We start from the raw sequence: 14,924 nt of genomic DNA, 5'->3' as shown, positions 1-14,924 counted from the left end.
CAAGATAACGCGCGGATTCATACCTCAAAGTTGTCGACTAGGTGGTTCCAAGACCATCAGATTGCTTGCATCGATTGGCCACCTCATAGCCCAGACCTGAATCCAATTGAGCACATTTGGAAGCAGATGAAAGATTATTTACACCGAAAATACCCAGATTTTGGTAGTCTAAAGGATAACCAGGTCGATAGGATCAAGATGATGCGCGCAATAATAGAGGCCTGGGATTCCATCGGCCAAGACAAGGTAAACGCGCTAATTGAGAGTTTACCGCGTCGTCTGCAGGCTGTACTTGAGGCAAAGGGCTGGTATACTAAATATTAGCCTGTTCTTTCCATCTATGATGTTTTTAGAGCGGTTAGCCTTTGTAATAGTAATGTATCGATTGATTTATATTGGTGATGCATTTTGTGGTGGAGTGAAAAACAGGGGTTTGACCGGATTACTCTGACCCCACACAGTACCATACTAATAGGCTTCCAGGACTGAAACTACTTGGCGTCTCGGCAGCTTTGGCACGCACAAACTTACTATGATAACAGCAAACAAGAATGTATCGCGAGTTGTGACCGCACCGTGAAGGGGAGTTTGGTTCTTCCTTTTGTCTCGCATTTTCAACGTCATTGTCCGTGTTATTTGAGTTTGTGATGAACTACGTGCCGTTCGTTGTGATGCATGTAACTCGTATGCCTGATTAACGTGGTTCGTGATAGGGGCGATCCTCCAATAAGTTTAGTTGAAGTGATCTGCAGCGTTGGCCATCCAGTGACTAGTGAAGACTCGAGCAGAGACTCGAGCGAAGAGGTGTGGGTGCGAACGCCACTATGGACGGTCGCAAAAGCCAATATTGAAAGGCAGAACGGAATCTCTAAATCAATGCTCCCAGCAGGAAGGAGAATTGCCAACCTAGGCCCGTGTGGATGGTCAATTCAGCTTCTCCCTCTATGGACCAAGTATTTCAATCCGAACCTCAGTCCTTCTGTCTAATGTCTGCCGTTCCCTATTCTTTCTTACCATTATACCTCATGTGAACGTACATTCGGTATGGCATCTATAGGGGGTCCCGATCCTATGCCTCCAGATGAGTCCAAAGTGCCGCTTTTGCTCGGTGTCACAACATCGCTATTCTCCTTCTCATTGATAGTGTACGGGGCCCGGGTATACACGCGAGTGCATCCAGTGCTAAATATTAGGTGGGACGACTATGCTATGTTCACAGCAGTGGTTAGCTGCATCCTCCACCTTTCACTAAAATTAAAGCTTACGCTGGTTCAAGGTCCTCGCAATTGGCCAGTATGCTGTTATAGTCAATTGCATACATAATGGCACCGGCCGGCACGCCGTCTACCTCACACCCGAGACTATCATACTGGCACTTCGCGCAGTCTGGATACAGCAATTGTTCTGGACATGGTCAATTACATTTATAAAAGTCTCCGTCGCGCTGATGCTAATGCGCATCCGAAACGATAAGCCCTGGCGGATATGGCTACCTCTCCTTATATCTTTCCTTATCTGCTCCGCCGCTTCATCCACTGTACTCCAATTTATACAATGTACACCTGTACGCACCTTCTGGGACCGCACGACTCTAGGCGCAAGTGCTGGGCGGCAAAAGACATACAGCTTTCTCTGTACATCGTATCTGGTAAGTCTCCTTGTCGTCCCTCGTGTTGCCAAGCCGCTCACAGAACGATAGCCGTCTTCATTTCAACTGACGTTACCCTCTCGCTCCTACCATTGACTTTCATCACCAAGCTCCGCCGCCCTTTACGCGAGAGGGTGGCCATCATGTCTCATGGGTCTGGGGCTGTTCGCCACCACCGCCGCGATGGTCAAAATGTTTCTTATCAAGCGTTACGCGAGCAGCACCGACCCGCTCTGGGACATGGTCGATCTCGCACTCTGGGGCTACGTGGAGCAGTTCTTGGGAATCATTGCGGCCTGCGTGCCGTGTCTGAAGGCGCCGTTTGAGAAGTTCCTGCGCACTGTCGGCCTGTTGAGCACGCAGCAGAGAACCCAAGCTGGTGCGAGGGACCAGTACCACAAAATGTTGAGGATGGATACGGAGAATAGTGGAGGCGTATGGGGAAATGCCATCGGAAATCGGGGACATGGCGTTGGACATCCTCAACACAAAACAAGAGTCCTCTTAAACGATCATGGCTGCTACGAGATCCCCGATAGTGTTGGTCCTTTAGGTGTCAAGGGATTTGAAATGAAATGAAAATAAGACAAAAGTAGCCAGCGGTAGAGTGTCATGTATCAAGAATAGCTTACGAAGCAGAATCTTTGGAACGAGAACGGATGATATTTTCCACAGGTCTTTCGTGGACATATTGGGTGAATTATTCCCACTTAAGCTCCGCTCAGGTTACTAACTTATGATACTTACCGCTTATGTTGCACATCTATGTAACTCACGTTCGTATCCAGAAGCAGACCTATCCGAATGTAAGATCAAATTATTCTCAAGAGTTTGCTGCTATCTCCACCAGGAACTCCTTAGACGTTCGCTGCTTAGGCTCAGTTACTGTAGAGTCACAGCGCAAATTGGTATTGACGATTCTCATTGCCTGGAAAAGAGATCTAGCTAGTAAACCAGATGAAGATAACCTAATACATAATTAGGAGAAGACTGAGGAGTCCTGATTAGGCCTAGCCCATGGGTAGAGGGCAGTAAATGGAATGTTAGGTGGCAGTAGAAACCAACAGGGGCATCTTGCGACACACACTCTCTCAAAAAGACGCCAAGCGTTCTCACACAGTTTGAAACCGCCAGGTTCCAATTCTGGTTAGACGACGTTAACAGCCTCGAGCTCTCGTCAACGTTTAGTGGATCATGATAATAATAGCAAACCCAGTTTCAACGTCTTCCCTACTCTCATCCCCATTTCCAGGACTCTATAATGTCAAAGAACGTCGTGAAAGGCACAATATGCGGCGCGTCAAAGCGGGCCTGGCTGAAGGCCGGGATCCTGCTTCGTGAGACCGGCCCGAAATGCCCAGTAAGGCCTCATGGGGTGGTTCGGCCAAGTTCGCGCTGTATGATGTTCCCAAGTACTTCCGGGGAAAGGTCATAGGGTTTGCCGAAGGATTTGGTAGTGACGGAGATAAGGATTCTGAGGAGAAACGATTAGAGGAGGCCAAGAAAGAGGAGGCTAAGAAAGAGAAGGATGCGAAGAAAGCAGAAAGAGCCGGATGTGAGTTGTTTCTTACTGTATCTTCCAGGTTCCTATTGCGGCCATGGAAGGCGAACGCTGATGGTTAGTGACGAATAGGAGTCCACATACGCATCTCCATCCGGTGTGTCGTTTAGATATGAAGATTCAATTCTGTTGACATCAGAGAACAAGCTTATCAGACTATAGGAGCTATAGCCAGGGAGCAGAGAAGATCCCATCGAAGCTAACATAATCCTAATCCACATCAAGTCCGCACCATACTAGGCTCTATCATACTCATGTGGCGATGCAACTGATACTCTACAGATATCGGTCAATGGCAACATCCTCCATGTCACCAAGAGCCTTCGTGCAGGGCTACGTCGCCTGCACCTTCCTGACTCTCCACGCACGTTATGGGTTGACGCGCTGAGCACATATTCCGACCGATCCAGCATCAAGAATATCAGAAATCTGCGATCTTTAATTTCATATCTTAAGGAGCCAGGTCAGGATCCCCTTTGGAGCGTGAAAATGTTTTGGCCGGTATTTAATAATCAATACAGCTTTCTACCCTTATCTAATAAATGCCGCCTTCGCTTCGCCTTATATATTCTTCGTGTTAATATAACTACCGATAGGGGTCGGGTTAGTGCAACCCCTGCAATTTCTCCGTTGAATACGAAGTATATATTGTATGTTCCTAGCCTCATGTTCCCTTACAAATGGGACACTGTACAACTCGTTCACTCTCACCACCCATACATCGAACCTGCAATGCCGAGGCGCTCATCACTTTCAAAATTGATAGTGGTATACGAGGTTCGAGAACTTAACAACGAAAACAGGAACTAACTTTAGGATTCATTCCTGCTAATGCGAAAGTTTCCTGATTCCGTCTCACCAGGGACGATGCTAATTCGGAGCTGGCAGTTCTGGACGATGGGCCTATTACTCTGCGAAAACCCGTATACGATGAATGCCCTCATCTAAGCTGCATCCGATGGCCACTTTCCGACGGCAGGACCATACTGATTGGGCCATGTCCAGATCTCAGCTTGGATTCTCTTCTATGTTTGTAGAAAGCTTTTCGACTTCATCGTGCCACAAGCGAATCCCAGTTCGAGTTCGAGCCCAGCTTCATAGTAGTATATATCCGCGAGGGCCCTCAGTCGAGTCCACTCTCCTTCAACGAACTTGCAGCGTCCAGTGAGATCACAAGTGTCACCCCATCGTGAAGAAGTAAGTATCCTACTACCGACAGCGTCAATGAGGGCATTGTATTTCTCATTTGCCATTCTATGGCTTTCACAGCTTGTTTCTGCTGCCGGGGAGATTGATCTCGTTCCCCTTCCTCGTCACCTATGGGATCATACTATGCGCATCGGCAGGCGAGATGAGACTACCCAGGCCGCTAACGTCACTTTGGTGGATTACGAGGAAATGCAGTGGACCAGCCCACCCCATGGTACATGCAACGCGCTCTTAACGAGCTGTTCAGATACTGAACTGCTTAGATCCGAAACCAAAAAACGTGTCCTTGGTCTTCTGGACTGGCCAGGACAGGCTCATCCTTGACATGGCCAAGTTCGGTTGGGGGTTGAAGGCTGTGAACTGCACTGAGAATATGATGGTCCAATTTCGGCACAACATCTCGTTCCAAGCCGCCAAAAAGAGCTGGGACTGGGTGAATTTCAACGGCATGCGTTCCTTTGTAATGATTGCGGACCACATCAAATGCGGAAGAGAGTGGTCACCAGATCCTTGGCTCGTCAGCAGCGTACGATTCGACCAGAGCGACTTTACCATTCACATGGAAGCCGAGAAGAAGACTTGGAAGTACATTATTCATTCTTACACGTTGGATTTTGGTGAAGTCGAACAAGCCAGGCGGAAACGTCAGAGCTTCCTAGACTTTGACCTCGATAAGGCATTTACGCTTGATCTGGCTTCGACATGGCCGAGCAAGATCATCCACAAGAATTGGTACGTAACTCTGGGGTACAAATACCGATTCTGAAAAATTTGCTGACTGTGCCTCCAAATTATAGGACGCATGCTACGTTTGATGTCAGCTGTGTCGACTGCGGAACATCTGGTCAACTCGTGTTCTCCGGACACATTGAGGGCAGCGCTTTCAGTGGTATTGACAAGTTCATGATCAGCGCAACTCCGCGTGGCCTTCAAGCTGCTTTGAACTTGGAAATCGCCTTTGAAGGATTGTACAAGTTCGGTAAGGACGCGAAAGAGGAATTCGAACTTCTCACCATTCCCTTACCGTCTGGATGGAGGATCCCGGGAGTCCTTACGTTTGGACCTAATGCTAAGGTCCTTGCTGGCTATGAGCTCGAGAGTGTAGCAGGCTCAGCCACTGTCACCACGGGCATTGCGGCGAAGATTCCGGATGATTCGCTAGCGAAGGTTGACCTGTTTGGTAAAAAGAAACTAGACGTCCACGGCTGGATTCCAACGTTTGAAATTCAGCCACTTCAGCTACAAGCTGAACTGACTGCTACCGGCTCACTCTGGACTAAGGTTGCAGTTGCAGTTAGCCTTGAGGTACTTGGTAAGTCTTACTTGTACTCATTCCATTGCAGTGCCTGACACCGAATCAGATGAGAACGGGGTGAACGTAGACGTAAATCTCCAGTTCCCGAAAGTCACAGTAACAGCTTCCGGCGGATATGATTCCAATGGTTTCTGTAACGCAGATCCATTCGGCGTGTCGCTCGACGTAGACCTCGGAGCCGAGCTTGAGCTGGAAGGCTGGACTGAGATTGACGGGAAGCGAAATGTCCTCTTCGAAGTCGATCTCTACGAAAACGATCAGCTTTACCAATTTCCAGTGCTCTGCCTGGGCCTTGGCGAGTCTAACGACGGCACTTGTTCCGTTATCATTGAAGAGGAAGACCAGGAATGGTGGGATAATGAGATTGATTCGCCTATTACAGCACTCGCGCGGCTGAGACGCCAGACCGTCCGACGCCGATCCGCAATCGCTAAACGTGCACCCAAGCGCGGTTACTATATGACATGCGACAAGAGCTCTCGGCAATACAAGATTGAAATGAAAGACTACTATGGGCCGGAACACCTCGCCGGCTTATATAATGCAGGAACTAGCGAGGCGCCCATCTTGCTGCCAGGCGTAGATCCTTGCGGAGATGACAAATCTTCGGACTGCACACAAGACCACTGGAAGATTGAGGACACCAAAGACAACAGCTTAGTCGATGGCAAATACTGGGACGGTAGGTATCCAACCGCGTTTACTTCTAATTATTACGCGCTGAACTAGAACAGCTGAACATGTCTACGAGGGTGACTGGGTTAAGTCATTCCTCAATCATCTCCATGATAAATACTTCTCGGAGCAAACTGACGGTTGCAATGCTCTGGGCAAGATCTTTAAAATTGGAGATAGCACCGGCTATATGGACAAACTACTTTCTCAACTAGGAACTACGACCACATATGACAAGACCATGACCGTCTTCACTAAGAAGGAAAACCAGCTCAAGCATCGGTTCTTTTCATCAACTACCCAAATCGATCGTATTGCCGAGAGCACAAGTAACACCCAGGTCAAGCTCTGCAGGATTGGGAGAATCATCAATACTTGCCTGTACATGATGCAGACAAAGACGCAAGAAAATCTTAAGAATACGCTGACGGGATACACGGCTGGAGGAACTGCCTACTTAGGAGTCGATGGCGTCTTGTGAGTCTCATTCCCCAACCTCCATTCCAATTACTCCTTGCTACTGCTTTACTAACACGTTCCGCAGCGCTGCCATGGACGCCGATACTACGATCTGGGGGACATACACTAAACCTACAGACTTTACAACCTGGGCAGGGGAGCACAAGTCGTGGTTCATCGATATGTACCAACTGGGTATCGGCAAAGCTCAGGCCCAGCTTCAGGACTATGCGTACCAGCTGGTGCATTGGGATGACTTTGATGACATGTTTGATGAGGAGACGAGGAGGCAGTTGGAGGCCATTTCTATTGGGGATATGGACAAGTGGTGTAAAAATACCTTAAGTTGGTCTTGAGGGACTCACGGGTGAGTCAGTTGAGGGAAACTGATTATCGCGTTTGGCAGAGAGTGTTTTGACTCGGACATTGGTGGAGCGACTGCTTGAAGTGTTGCAAATTTATTTTTGAAAGCAGTTCTTGGCCTTTTTAACTACAGCGAAGGCACAGCCGTAGTCTGACACTCACTTTCGTGAGTTCGCATGCAATGTTCTTCGCTTCTTCAATATACATTCCTTGCTCTGCGTGTAAGAAAACATATTTAACGCCTTCTTGTTTTGCGATGTCCAAGTGCCTCTCCGGGTGCTCAGCAAGCGTCGCAACCAAGCAAGGCAGATTTATCCAATCTACGCAGAGAAATCACGGGCTCTCGATCGGGCAGGCGTTCTGAGAAGAGCTACATCATCGGGTCTGAGAGGTGGTTCAGCCAGCTCCTCGCCCGTTGCAAAATCATTCCTGGTCGAACAACAACTTAAATAGTCTTTATATCGTCGAATCTCATGATACGTGAGAAGAAATTTAACGGGATATTCCAAGTTAGGGTCCTGCTCAGGGCTGGCAAGTGCGCCATTGCTGAGAGGGCGAAAAGGCGAGCGGCATGGTGTGAAAAAAATCGCTGAGAGCAATTAGGCGGAGCTTGATTGCGACTGGTCACTCTCTATACCAAGCTGCCCGTTCGTAGCCTGAAATGGAGCCTGTTTAGAATCGAGCGTCCCTTTGAGATGACGGGCCGGTTTTGGATGAAGAGCTTTTTTGGGATAAGGACCCCGTTTGGAAGGAGGCTATTCGAGATGAAGAATTTCTTGTTAAATGAGGACCTGATTCGATGTAAGTGCGAGGTTACTTCCCTACTATATACCTATGATAGTTCGAGGAGTGGCTATGTTTTTGGTCAATGTTGTCCAATCGGATTGATAAGTTAATTTAATATAACAAGTAACTAGTTAGTTAAGGCTAAAAGGAACTAATTTATTGGCAGCATAGCGGTTCATTATGGAAGCCCAAAAGTAGATGCCGAGATCAACTCACTGTATAGAGTGCTCAAAGCTGCCGAGGTCTTCGAGACCGAAGGAATCTGCTCGGAACTTCAACTCTCACAAGGTGAAGAAACCTTCAAATATCCGATTAGAAGGAGTGAGCTGCACATCCAAGATAACAGGTCCGGTTTACGCATATACGTCCCGAGAGACTTAACCAGCCAGGACGTCTGCTACCTGTCAAAGCTTCCTCGAGCTATGTCGACATAGCTGATTACTGACCCTGAAACACGCAAGGTTCAGAAAATAGAGGAATCTACAGAGGGTGTACTGAAGAGTGTGCTAAATGCTCGGGAATCTGCACTGAATCGAATATTGGACTCAGAAGGAATCGCGGATGTGAAATTCAAAGATGATGACGAAGAAGAAGAAGAAGAAGAAGAAGAAGAAGAAGAAGAAGAAGAAGAGCCAGAGGAAGAGGCTGATGCTGAACCAAAAGGAATGACCTTTGAACCTGCAGTACAGGCACCCGTTGTACAACTCGACCGACCTGCATCGTTTCTGCCCTCATCTAGTCAAACTCCATCACTCCTGAACCATAATCCTGAAGGTGGCAGTTCAACCGCAGATACGACGTTAAGATCATCATTCGAGCATACCCCAACTCCAGCAGCCACCATGGTCGACGACGACAGTACTGCCCCGCGAGCATTACCACAAGCATCCCAGTCCGCGCCAATACTGGAAAGAACCCCTGGGCCTATTTTTATCGAAACTGACTACATCCGACTCCTCAATCAGGTCATTTCTGCTGCAAGGAGAGCAAATATCCCCAGTCAAGGCTCATTCAGCATGAGTCATATCCGGCAGGTAAGAAGTTCGGGGAGCTGATGGTGCATACGAATGGGAGGCGGTTGACGTGGGGGGAAGGGGGTATTTGTGTTTGGTGTCAGAGGGGGTGGGGGTGGGGATCGGGTGGTGGTGTGTGAGGGAGGGAGGGTCCCGTTGGTGGTGAGGGGGGAGGAAGGGGGGGAGGGGGTGATGTTGGTGGAAGAGGTATATGTGCATGGGGGGATGAAGGGGGAGTTGTTTGAGGCAGGGGCATATCGGGCGATTAAGTTCAGGTAGTGGCATGGATGATAATCATTGAATTCTGCTGAATTTGCAGTACATGATGATGTGGGTATGCCCACGCTTTCCGTCTCTGATAAATCCCCTAATATCCTCCTCATTATAGACTCATATGGTCTGTCTTCTGAGCGCGAGCTCCCGGATGCTTTTAACCCCCTACTCGCGTGGTCTAGATAATCATTTTCACCTGGCTCTATGCTTCTCTTAAGCGTCAGCACCATCCGGATTCACCTCCTTGGGCATCTTGCTTCTAAGGATGACAAATTCGCACCAGCCAAGTCTTCGGGGCGAGTGTCCGTACACCCATTCCCACCCTTGCCTGTTAATCACTGTGATATCCTTTGCAGCATCGATCCCACCAGAACACCAATCCCATAACATCTCCACCTTTCGTTGCGATGTGCCACTCGTGTGCTTCTCGCATGCATTGTTGATACGCTGCACCAGCTTTACAGCGTAGGGTTGATATCGCCACCACCCCTCCGTCTGCTCCCATCCGTAATATAGACGTAGGATCTTTACCAATGAAAACTGCCGGTCCGGACGGAACATAATATCGAGTGCAGGCCCAGGTCCTCGACTTCCCAGCTTCTCGAACACCCTCTCCATGATAGGAGCGAATTTGTCGAACTCGTATTCTGGCGGCATCTCGCTACGCTTGAGGTAGGTCGGTGCAATTTGGAATAGGCGATTGCACTGGAAGTTTGCCTTGTTATTAGGGTAATGCTCCGAATCCTCACTGCGTGTCATCGGGTCCGCGTGAATGCCGATGCGGAGGTGTCGAAGATGATTGCAATTGGTCTCTCCGATGAGGTCCAGCCAGGCTAGGATGATGCTCCAGCCATGATCGCCGCCAAATTCGAAGGTATTTTTACCGTAGAAGATGCGAGCTGCATCAGCTGCTAGATGTCTGTTCCCGCAGTGAAGGAGGTTGAGGGAGAGGTCTTCAATGCTTTTGGGGATCATCTCCCATTCGTATCCGATGAGCCGGCGCCATCCCCTGTCTTCATTGAATTGTCTTCGGTCAACGTTGCAAACTTTGATGGGGCGGAGACTGAGAAGACAACAGGTGAGGATCTCCTCGCGGATCTCTTGAGGGAGAAAGGGAAGATTTTCAAAACGCAGTCCCGCATCCTTCACGTTTGGGGTGGGTCGAGAGTAGATGTCCTGTGGAGAGTCTCCCTTAGAGTCGGCCTCAGCCTTGGCCCACTCACTTTGGAGCATTGCTCGAGCAATTAGCCCGGTTGTCCGGATTGCACGGGGAACAGACGCCGAGGATGGGGAAGGCTGGGAAAAGACTTGGCCCGTCATGCTGGTTCAGGCTTGTGATAGCGATAGGTAATAAGCGGGCCACTTTAGAACTTGTAATCACAACAAAGAGCTAAGAGGAGTTGTCGATGCCTGTATTTGTATTAACGCTGTCGAATTATCGACTTCGCAACAAATCAATAACGGGACGTAGTATCCCGAACAGGGCGTAGATAACGAGGAGGAATAGAGAAATTCCAGTAAGGGAGGGATTTGAGCAGAGCGAGAGAGCTAAGGAGGATTTGATTTCTAAACCCATAATGAAGTAATAGATCTTTAAAAGTGAATGGTTATTTATCTTCTAACAGAATTCAGTGATATCAGTGATTAGATAGTCGCGTTAGCGCGTTAGCGCGTTAGCGCCTTGTATATATCAGGCATCATTTCAAGTTTTTGGAAGGAGCTTTGAGCTAGAAAGAGACTAACTTTGTTCAGTTAGCATAATGCGGGGGTGGGGCAGGAGCCCCGCACACCCCTGTCTTCATCACGCGGTCAGGCGACGAGTGACATCCCTTTATTCTATTACGTAGTAAGGTACCTACCATTAGTTAGTTAAGGTACCGGTACTGTGTTATGTCTGAACTCTGAAGCGGGCAAGTGACATGGAACTCGTGATCTCCGTTGTTGGCCCCTCCTTCTCCGCACTTCACTGATCAGTCCATTCTCGTCACACCCTCCAATTCCAGTCATCAAAAACCGCTTCCATCCTCAAACTTGTCCCTGAATTCCATCAATCAATCAATCAGTCCTTCGATCCAGCCAACAATCACAATGAGTGCAATCGCTGAGACCCCCGTGGACGGCAAGACCGAGCCCATCCAGGTTCTCTTCCTCCTCCACGAGGGGTTTGACACCGTGGACTTCACCGGGCCCATGGAGACCTTCTGGTATGCGAAGAACGACGATATCAGCAAGCCAGGTACTTACCACCCCCTCCTCACCCCCTTGACCCATGAGGACCATCGAGCAAGCAACTAACCCCGCATAGAAGGCCAAGCTTTCGTCATCCATACTGTCGCCGAAGATGAACGTGTCATCTCAAATCAAGGCATCAAAATCAAGGCCGACATGGACTTCGAAGAGGCCGAAGACCGCCTCGACGAATTCGACATCCTCGCCATCCCCGGCGGCAATGTTGTCGCCCTCCTCGACAGCAAAGCCCTCGACGACCTCCCGACGGTCACCATCGCCAAAGCTTGGTGCGCCCTCCAGAAAAAAGACCCATCCCGCGAACGCACCCTCTTCTCCATCTGCACCGGCTCGCTGTTCCTCGCTAAAGCCGGCCTCCTCCAGGGCCTCTCCGCCACCACCCATCCGGACCACTACACCAAGTTCGAGATCCTCTGCCAGGAGGCGGCGAAGGCGGACTCCCTGGTGCCGACGAACGTCATGGAGGAGCGCTACGTCGTGAACAACGCGCGGTTCGACCTCGGCCCGGACCTCGATGAGAACCCGTTCATCTTGAGCAAGAAGCCGGATGGGCGGCGGCCGAGCACCGCGCGGAAGGGGAGCGATGCGTGGAAGCTGTCGAGGAGGCGGGAGTCATTGGTGAGGCGTGGGCAGCTGCCATTGGGGGGCATGCGGGTGATTACCGCGGGGGGAATCACTGCGGGGTTGGATGCGACGTTGTATTTGATCGGGGCGTTGGTGACCATCGAGGCGGCGAAGAAGGTGGCGCATTCGCTGCAGTATGTGTGGAATAAGGGCGTGACGGTAGAAGGGATTGACGTCTGAGCGATTTTGCGGGCGAATCGGGGATTCCTTCGCTGGAGAGGACCTTTGGAGAATGGATCGGATTGTCTTTGATGGATGAATGTATGAACTAGCGAAAATGAAATGAACACGTCTACACTGCCATATGAGTAGATATTGAGATTATTAGCAAAGGACCACCTTGAAAGACTCTTGTGAATGGTGAAGGACTGTTGTCAACCCGGCGATGTCAGGGAAACCTATATAATAGTACAATTCAATTCAATCAGCCGAATTAGGAACCAAGACTGGTACCAGACAACAAATTTAAGCACGGATACTGCTTAGCAACGATTCAGAGAGTGTGACGCGGAGGTAACGGTCCTCTCCTCCCCCTATTAAACATATTGACCGCTGAATATCAACGTGATCCCAGACAAGCAAAGACATTGCCTAACGGACAGATTTCCGACCAAGAAGAGCAACTGGAAAACGGCGTATTTAACATCTACAAGGATCCATTTTAGTAAGACAGAACCGAAAACGCGAATCTAATCGAGGCTGCAAATGTTGTAGAGTGACTGTGCATGCCCAAGGACGTACTTATCCGACAAAGTTGTCATCCATTCCCCCCCCCCATCGAACCAGAGTGGAATGTCTCGCATAAATGCACACCCCCCGACCCGAAGATCCAACGCCATCAATATTGTGCGATATTTGTACAATGCCGTATTATCTCTCCCTACGCCGACTTCGGCGACTCCTCCGGCCCCGACCCCTGCCCAATCCACCCCATCAGCCCGCTCTTCATCCCCTTCACCTGCTCGTCCTGCATGCGCTTCTGCTCCGCCTCCAACTCCTTCAGCCACTTCGTCCCGTTCTCCTGGATCTCTTTCTCAATCTGCTGGTAGTTCTGGATCCCGCGCTCGCGGATCTGGTCGCTGAGCATCTTCCCCTTCTCGAAGCCTTCGCTGATGCTCTCCTCGCCGATCATCATGCCGGCGGGCTTAACGCCGAGCGCGCTGGCGAACGCCCCCACGCCACGCTGACTGGATTTCTTGCGCTCGGCGTCTAGCTGCGCGTTGAAGAGGGCGCGGGCGCGGGCTTCGCGGGCGGAGAACTCAGTGGGTATGTGTTTGCCTTTGAAGGAGGCGAGGACGGGGCGCACGTCGGTGATGCCCATGGTGGCGACGTGTTCGAGGAAGGGGATCAGGGCGACGAGGTCTTGGTCTTTGGGGTCGCCTTTCCAGGGGGGGAGGATGATGGCATTTTCGGGCTGGTTCTTGACGTGGCCGGCCTTGGAGTCGATGACGATGACTTTGGAGATGTCGCGGTTGAGGTAGGAGATGTCCTGGGACGGTTAGATTGTTTGGGGGGAGAACGGTGGGGAATTTATACCTTGACGTAGTCTCCGCCTTCATACTTGGTCGCTTCTCGGAATAGTGGCCAAGTGATGATGCGGAAAGGGTCGAGTTTGGAGATGATCGGGTCGGCGTTCATGCTTGGAACGGACGTGAACAACACCAACTCGTAGTACTGGCTGAGGTATCGGAGGAAATAGTCCACGCCGGGGCGCTTCGCCAGACGATATCCGTTTTGTCGAGTCCATTCCGTGTGAACCATCATGTCTTCCAACGAGATCACCAGCGTCATTCCACCTGGCGGCCTCATCATTGGATCGACGTCGGGGAGTAGCTTCGGGAACGCGGGTTCGGTGTAGTAAACCATTTGACTCGAGAGACGAACTTTCACCCGGTCCCAGAAGAGCTTGAATCCCCATCCGGACGGCGCGTCGGCGTGGGCCTTCTCCTCTTGTTCGGTCTCCCAGTTACGGCCCATATACATAGCGAACGCGGTGGCGCCAGTGAACAAGGCAATGTACATGTATCGCGCCATCATATTCCTCCTCCGATCGATGGACGTCTCATATGCCGACTTGGGATAATCGGAATCTCCACGACCACCACCCGCCTTTGCTTCAGGCTCGGGCGCTTCTTCTAACTCTTGTGTCGTCTTTTCTGTGATGTCCGGTTCCGTCGACTTCTCTGGTTTCTCGGCCGTTTGCTTCAAGAATTCCTCTGCGAAGGTGGAGGGAATGCCATGGCGAAGGTCTGGCAAAGGTTTCTGGCCACTAGCGACTTGGCTTGCTTCTTCTGCCTCTGCGGACGAGGGTTCCGCAGGCGAACCTGGAGCGGGCGCACCTGGAGCTGGACGCGAGGTCCTAGGAGCTTCATAGGCGAAGGACTCTGTGGATGATGGGGTGGTGTTTGCCTCAGGTGACTTTGGACCGCTGAACTCTTCTTGTGCAGATGAGGGAGGCTCGTTTGATTGTTGTGGATCTTTTCTCGAGGAGTAGCATCGTGCGCCTATTGCTGAGACGTGTGATGTTCGTTGTGATTGACCTAGAGTTCGAATGTATCGGGTTGTGCTTCTATCGAAGGCATGGTATGATCGTAGTTGTGCGGCGACTGCGGTTCGTGAAGGAGAGCTTGTGACGAGGCGTTGGGCAGAGGCCCGAGATACCAGTCGCACCAGCATTATGTGGAGGGCTGATACCAAAACACGAGTAATATTATGATTGTGAACAAGTAGGAATCATGGTTAATGGAATGA

At 50.2% G+C, this 14,924-nt stretch overlaps 6 protein-coding genes across 6 annotated transcripts; 4 read left to right on the top strand and 2 right to left on the bottom strand.

Annotated features, from left to right (window-relative positions):
* Positions 1–1,077: 1,077 nt before the first annotated feature.
* Positions 1,078–2,301, top strand: P152DRAFT_490431 (uncharacterized protein; the record flags this gene model as incomplete). Its single annotated transcript, XM_033682158.1, has 3 exons — positions 1,078–1,224; positions 1,277–1,641; positions 1,692–2,301. Coding segments are annotated over 3 exons (795 nt in total), but the record flags the coding sequence as incomplete, so codon positions are not given.
* A 700-nt stretch (positions 2,302–3,001) lies between these two features.
* Positions 3,002–3,884, top strand: P152DRAFT_515570 (uncharacterized protein; the record flags this gene model as incomplete). Its single annotated transcript, XM_033682907.1, has 3 exons — positions 3,002–3,231; positions 3,492–3,672; positions 3,731–3,884. The coding sequence occupies 2 exons, from the start codon at positions 3,002–3,004 to the stop codon at positions 3,595–3,597; spliced, it is 336 nt and encodes a 111-aa protein (XP_033532396.1). The 3' UTR covers positions 3,598–3,672; positions 3,731–3,884.
* Positions 3,885–4,433: 549 nt separating this feature from the next.
* Positions 4,434–7,402, top strand: P152DRAFT_515569 (uncharacterized protein; the record flags this gene model as incomplete). Its single annotated transcript, XM_033682906.1, has 6 exons — positions 4,434–4,632; positions 4,682–5,150; positions 5,216–5,730; positions 5,762–6,415; positions 6,468–6,885; positions 6,953–7,402. 6 exons carry the CDS (start codon positions 4,434–4,436, stop codon positions 7,221–7,223), a joined length of 2,526 nt encoding a protein of 841 aa, XP_033532395.1. The 3' UTR covers positions 7,224–7,402.
* Positions 7,403–9,343: 1,941 nt separating this feature from the next.
* On the bottom strand, positions 9,344–10,906 carry P152DRAFT_460054 (uncharacterized protein). The gene has a single exon (XM_033679814.1). The coding sequence runs from the start codon at positions 10,620–10,622 to the stop codon at positions 9,516–9,518; it is 1,107 nt and encodes a 368-aa protein (XP_033532394.1). The 5' UTR covers positions 10,623–10,906; the 3' UTR covers positions 9,344–9,515.
* A 260-nt stretch (positions 10,907–11,166) lies between these two features.
* Positions 11,167–12,699, top strand: P152DRAFT_420026 (class I glutamine amidotransferase-like protein). Its single transcript, XM_033677140.1, has 2 exons — positions 11,167–11,538; positions 11,608–12,699. Exons 1-2 carry the CDS (start codon positions 11,391–11,393, stop codon positions 12,351–12,353), a joined length of 894 nt encoding a protein of 297 aa, XP_033532393.1. The 5' UTR covers positions 11,167–11,390; the 3' UTR covers positions 12,354–12,699.
* A 354-nt stretch (positions 12,700–13,053) lies between these two features.
* Positions 13,054–14,916, bottom strand: P152DRAFT_515566 (uncharacterized protein; the record flags this gene model as incomplete). The annotated part of the gene is made up of 2 exons (XM_033682905.1): positions 13,710–14,916; positions 13,054–13,662 (listed from the first exon to the last, which is right to left on the bottom strand). Exons 1-2 carry the CDS (start codon positions 14,847–14,849, stop codon positions 13,054–13,056), a joined length of 1,749 nt encoding a protein of 582 aa, XP_033532392.1. The 5' UTR covers positions 14,850–14,916.
* Between the last annotated feature and the right edge of the window lie 8 nt (positions 14,917–14,924).

The sequence above is a fragment of the Eremomyces bilateralis genome (assembly GCF_010015585.1).
Source record: "Eremomyces bilateralis CBS 781.70 unplaced genomic scaffold P152scaffold_16, whole genome shotgun sequence".
Taxonomy (NCBI): domain Eukaryota; kingdom Fungi; phylum Ascomycota; class Dothideomycetes; order Eremomycetales; family Eremomycetaceae; genus Eremomyces; species Eremomyces bilateralis.
Note: the sequence above shows the minus strand (reverse complement) of the source record. Positions and strands in the feature narration are given on the sequence as shown.

Coding starts and splice junctions, on each gene's coding strand:
- P152DRAFT_460054 (XM_033679814.1), bottom strand. CDS start 10,622: ATGACGGGCCAAGTCTTTTCCCAGCCTTCCCCATCCTCGGCGTCTGTT.
- P152DRAFT_420026 (XM_033677140.1), top strand. CDS start 11,391: ATGAGTGCAATCGCTGAGACCCCCGTGGACGGCAAGACCGAGCCCATC. Junction 11,539..11,607: donor CGACGATATCAGCAAGCCAG/GTACTTACCACC, acceptor AACCCCGCATAG/AAGGCCAAGCTTTCGTCATC.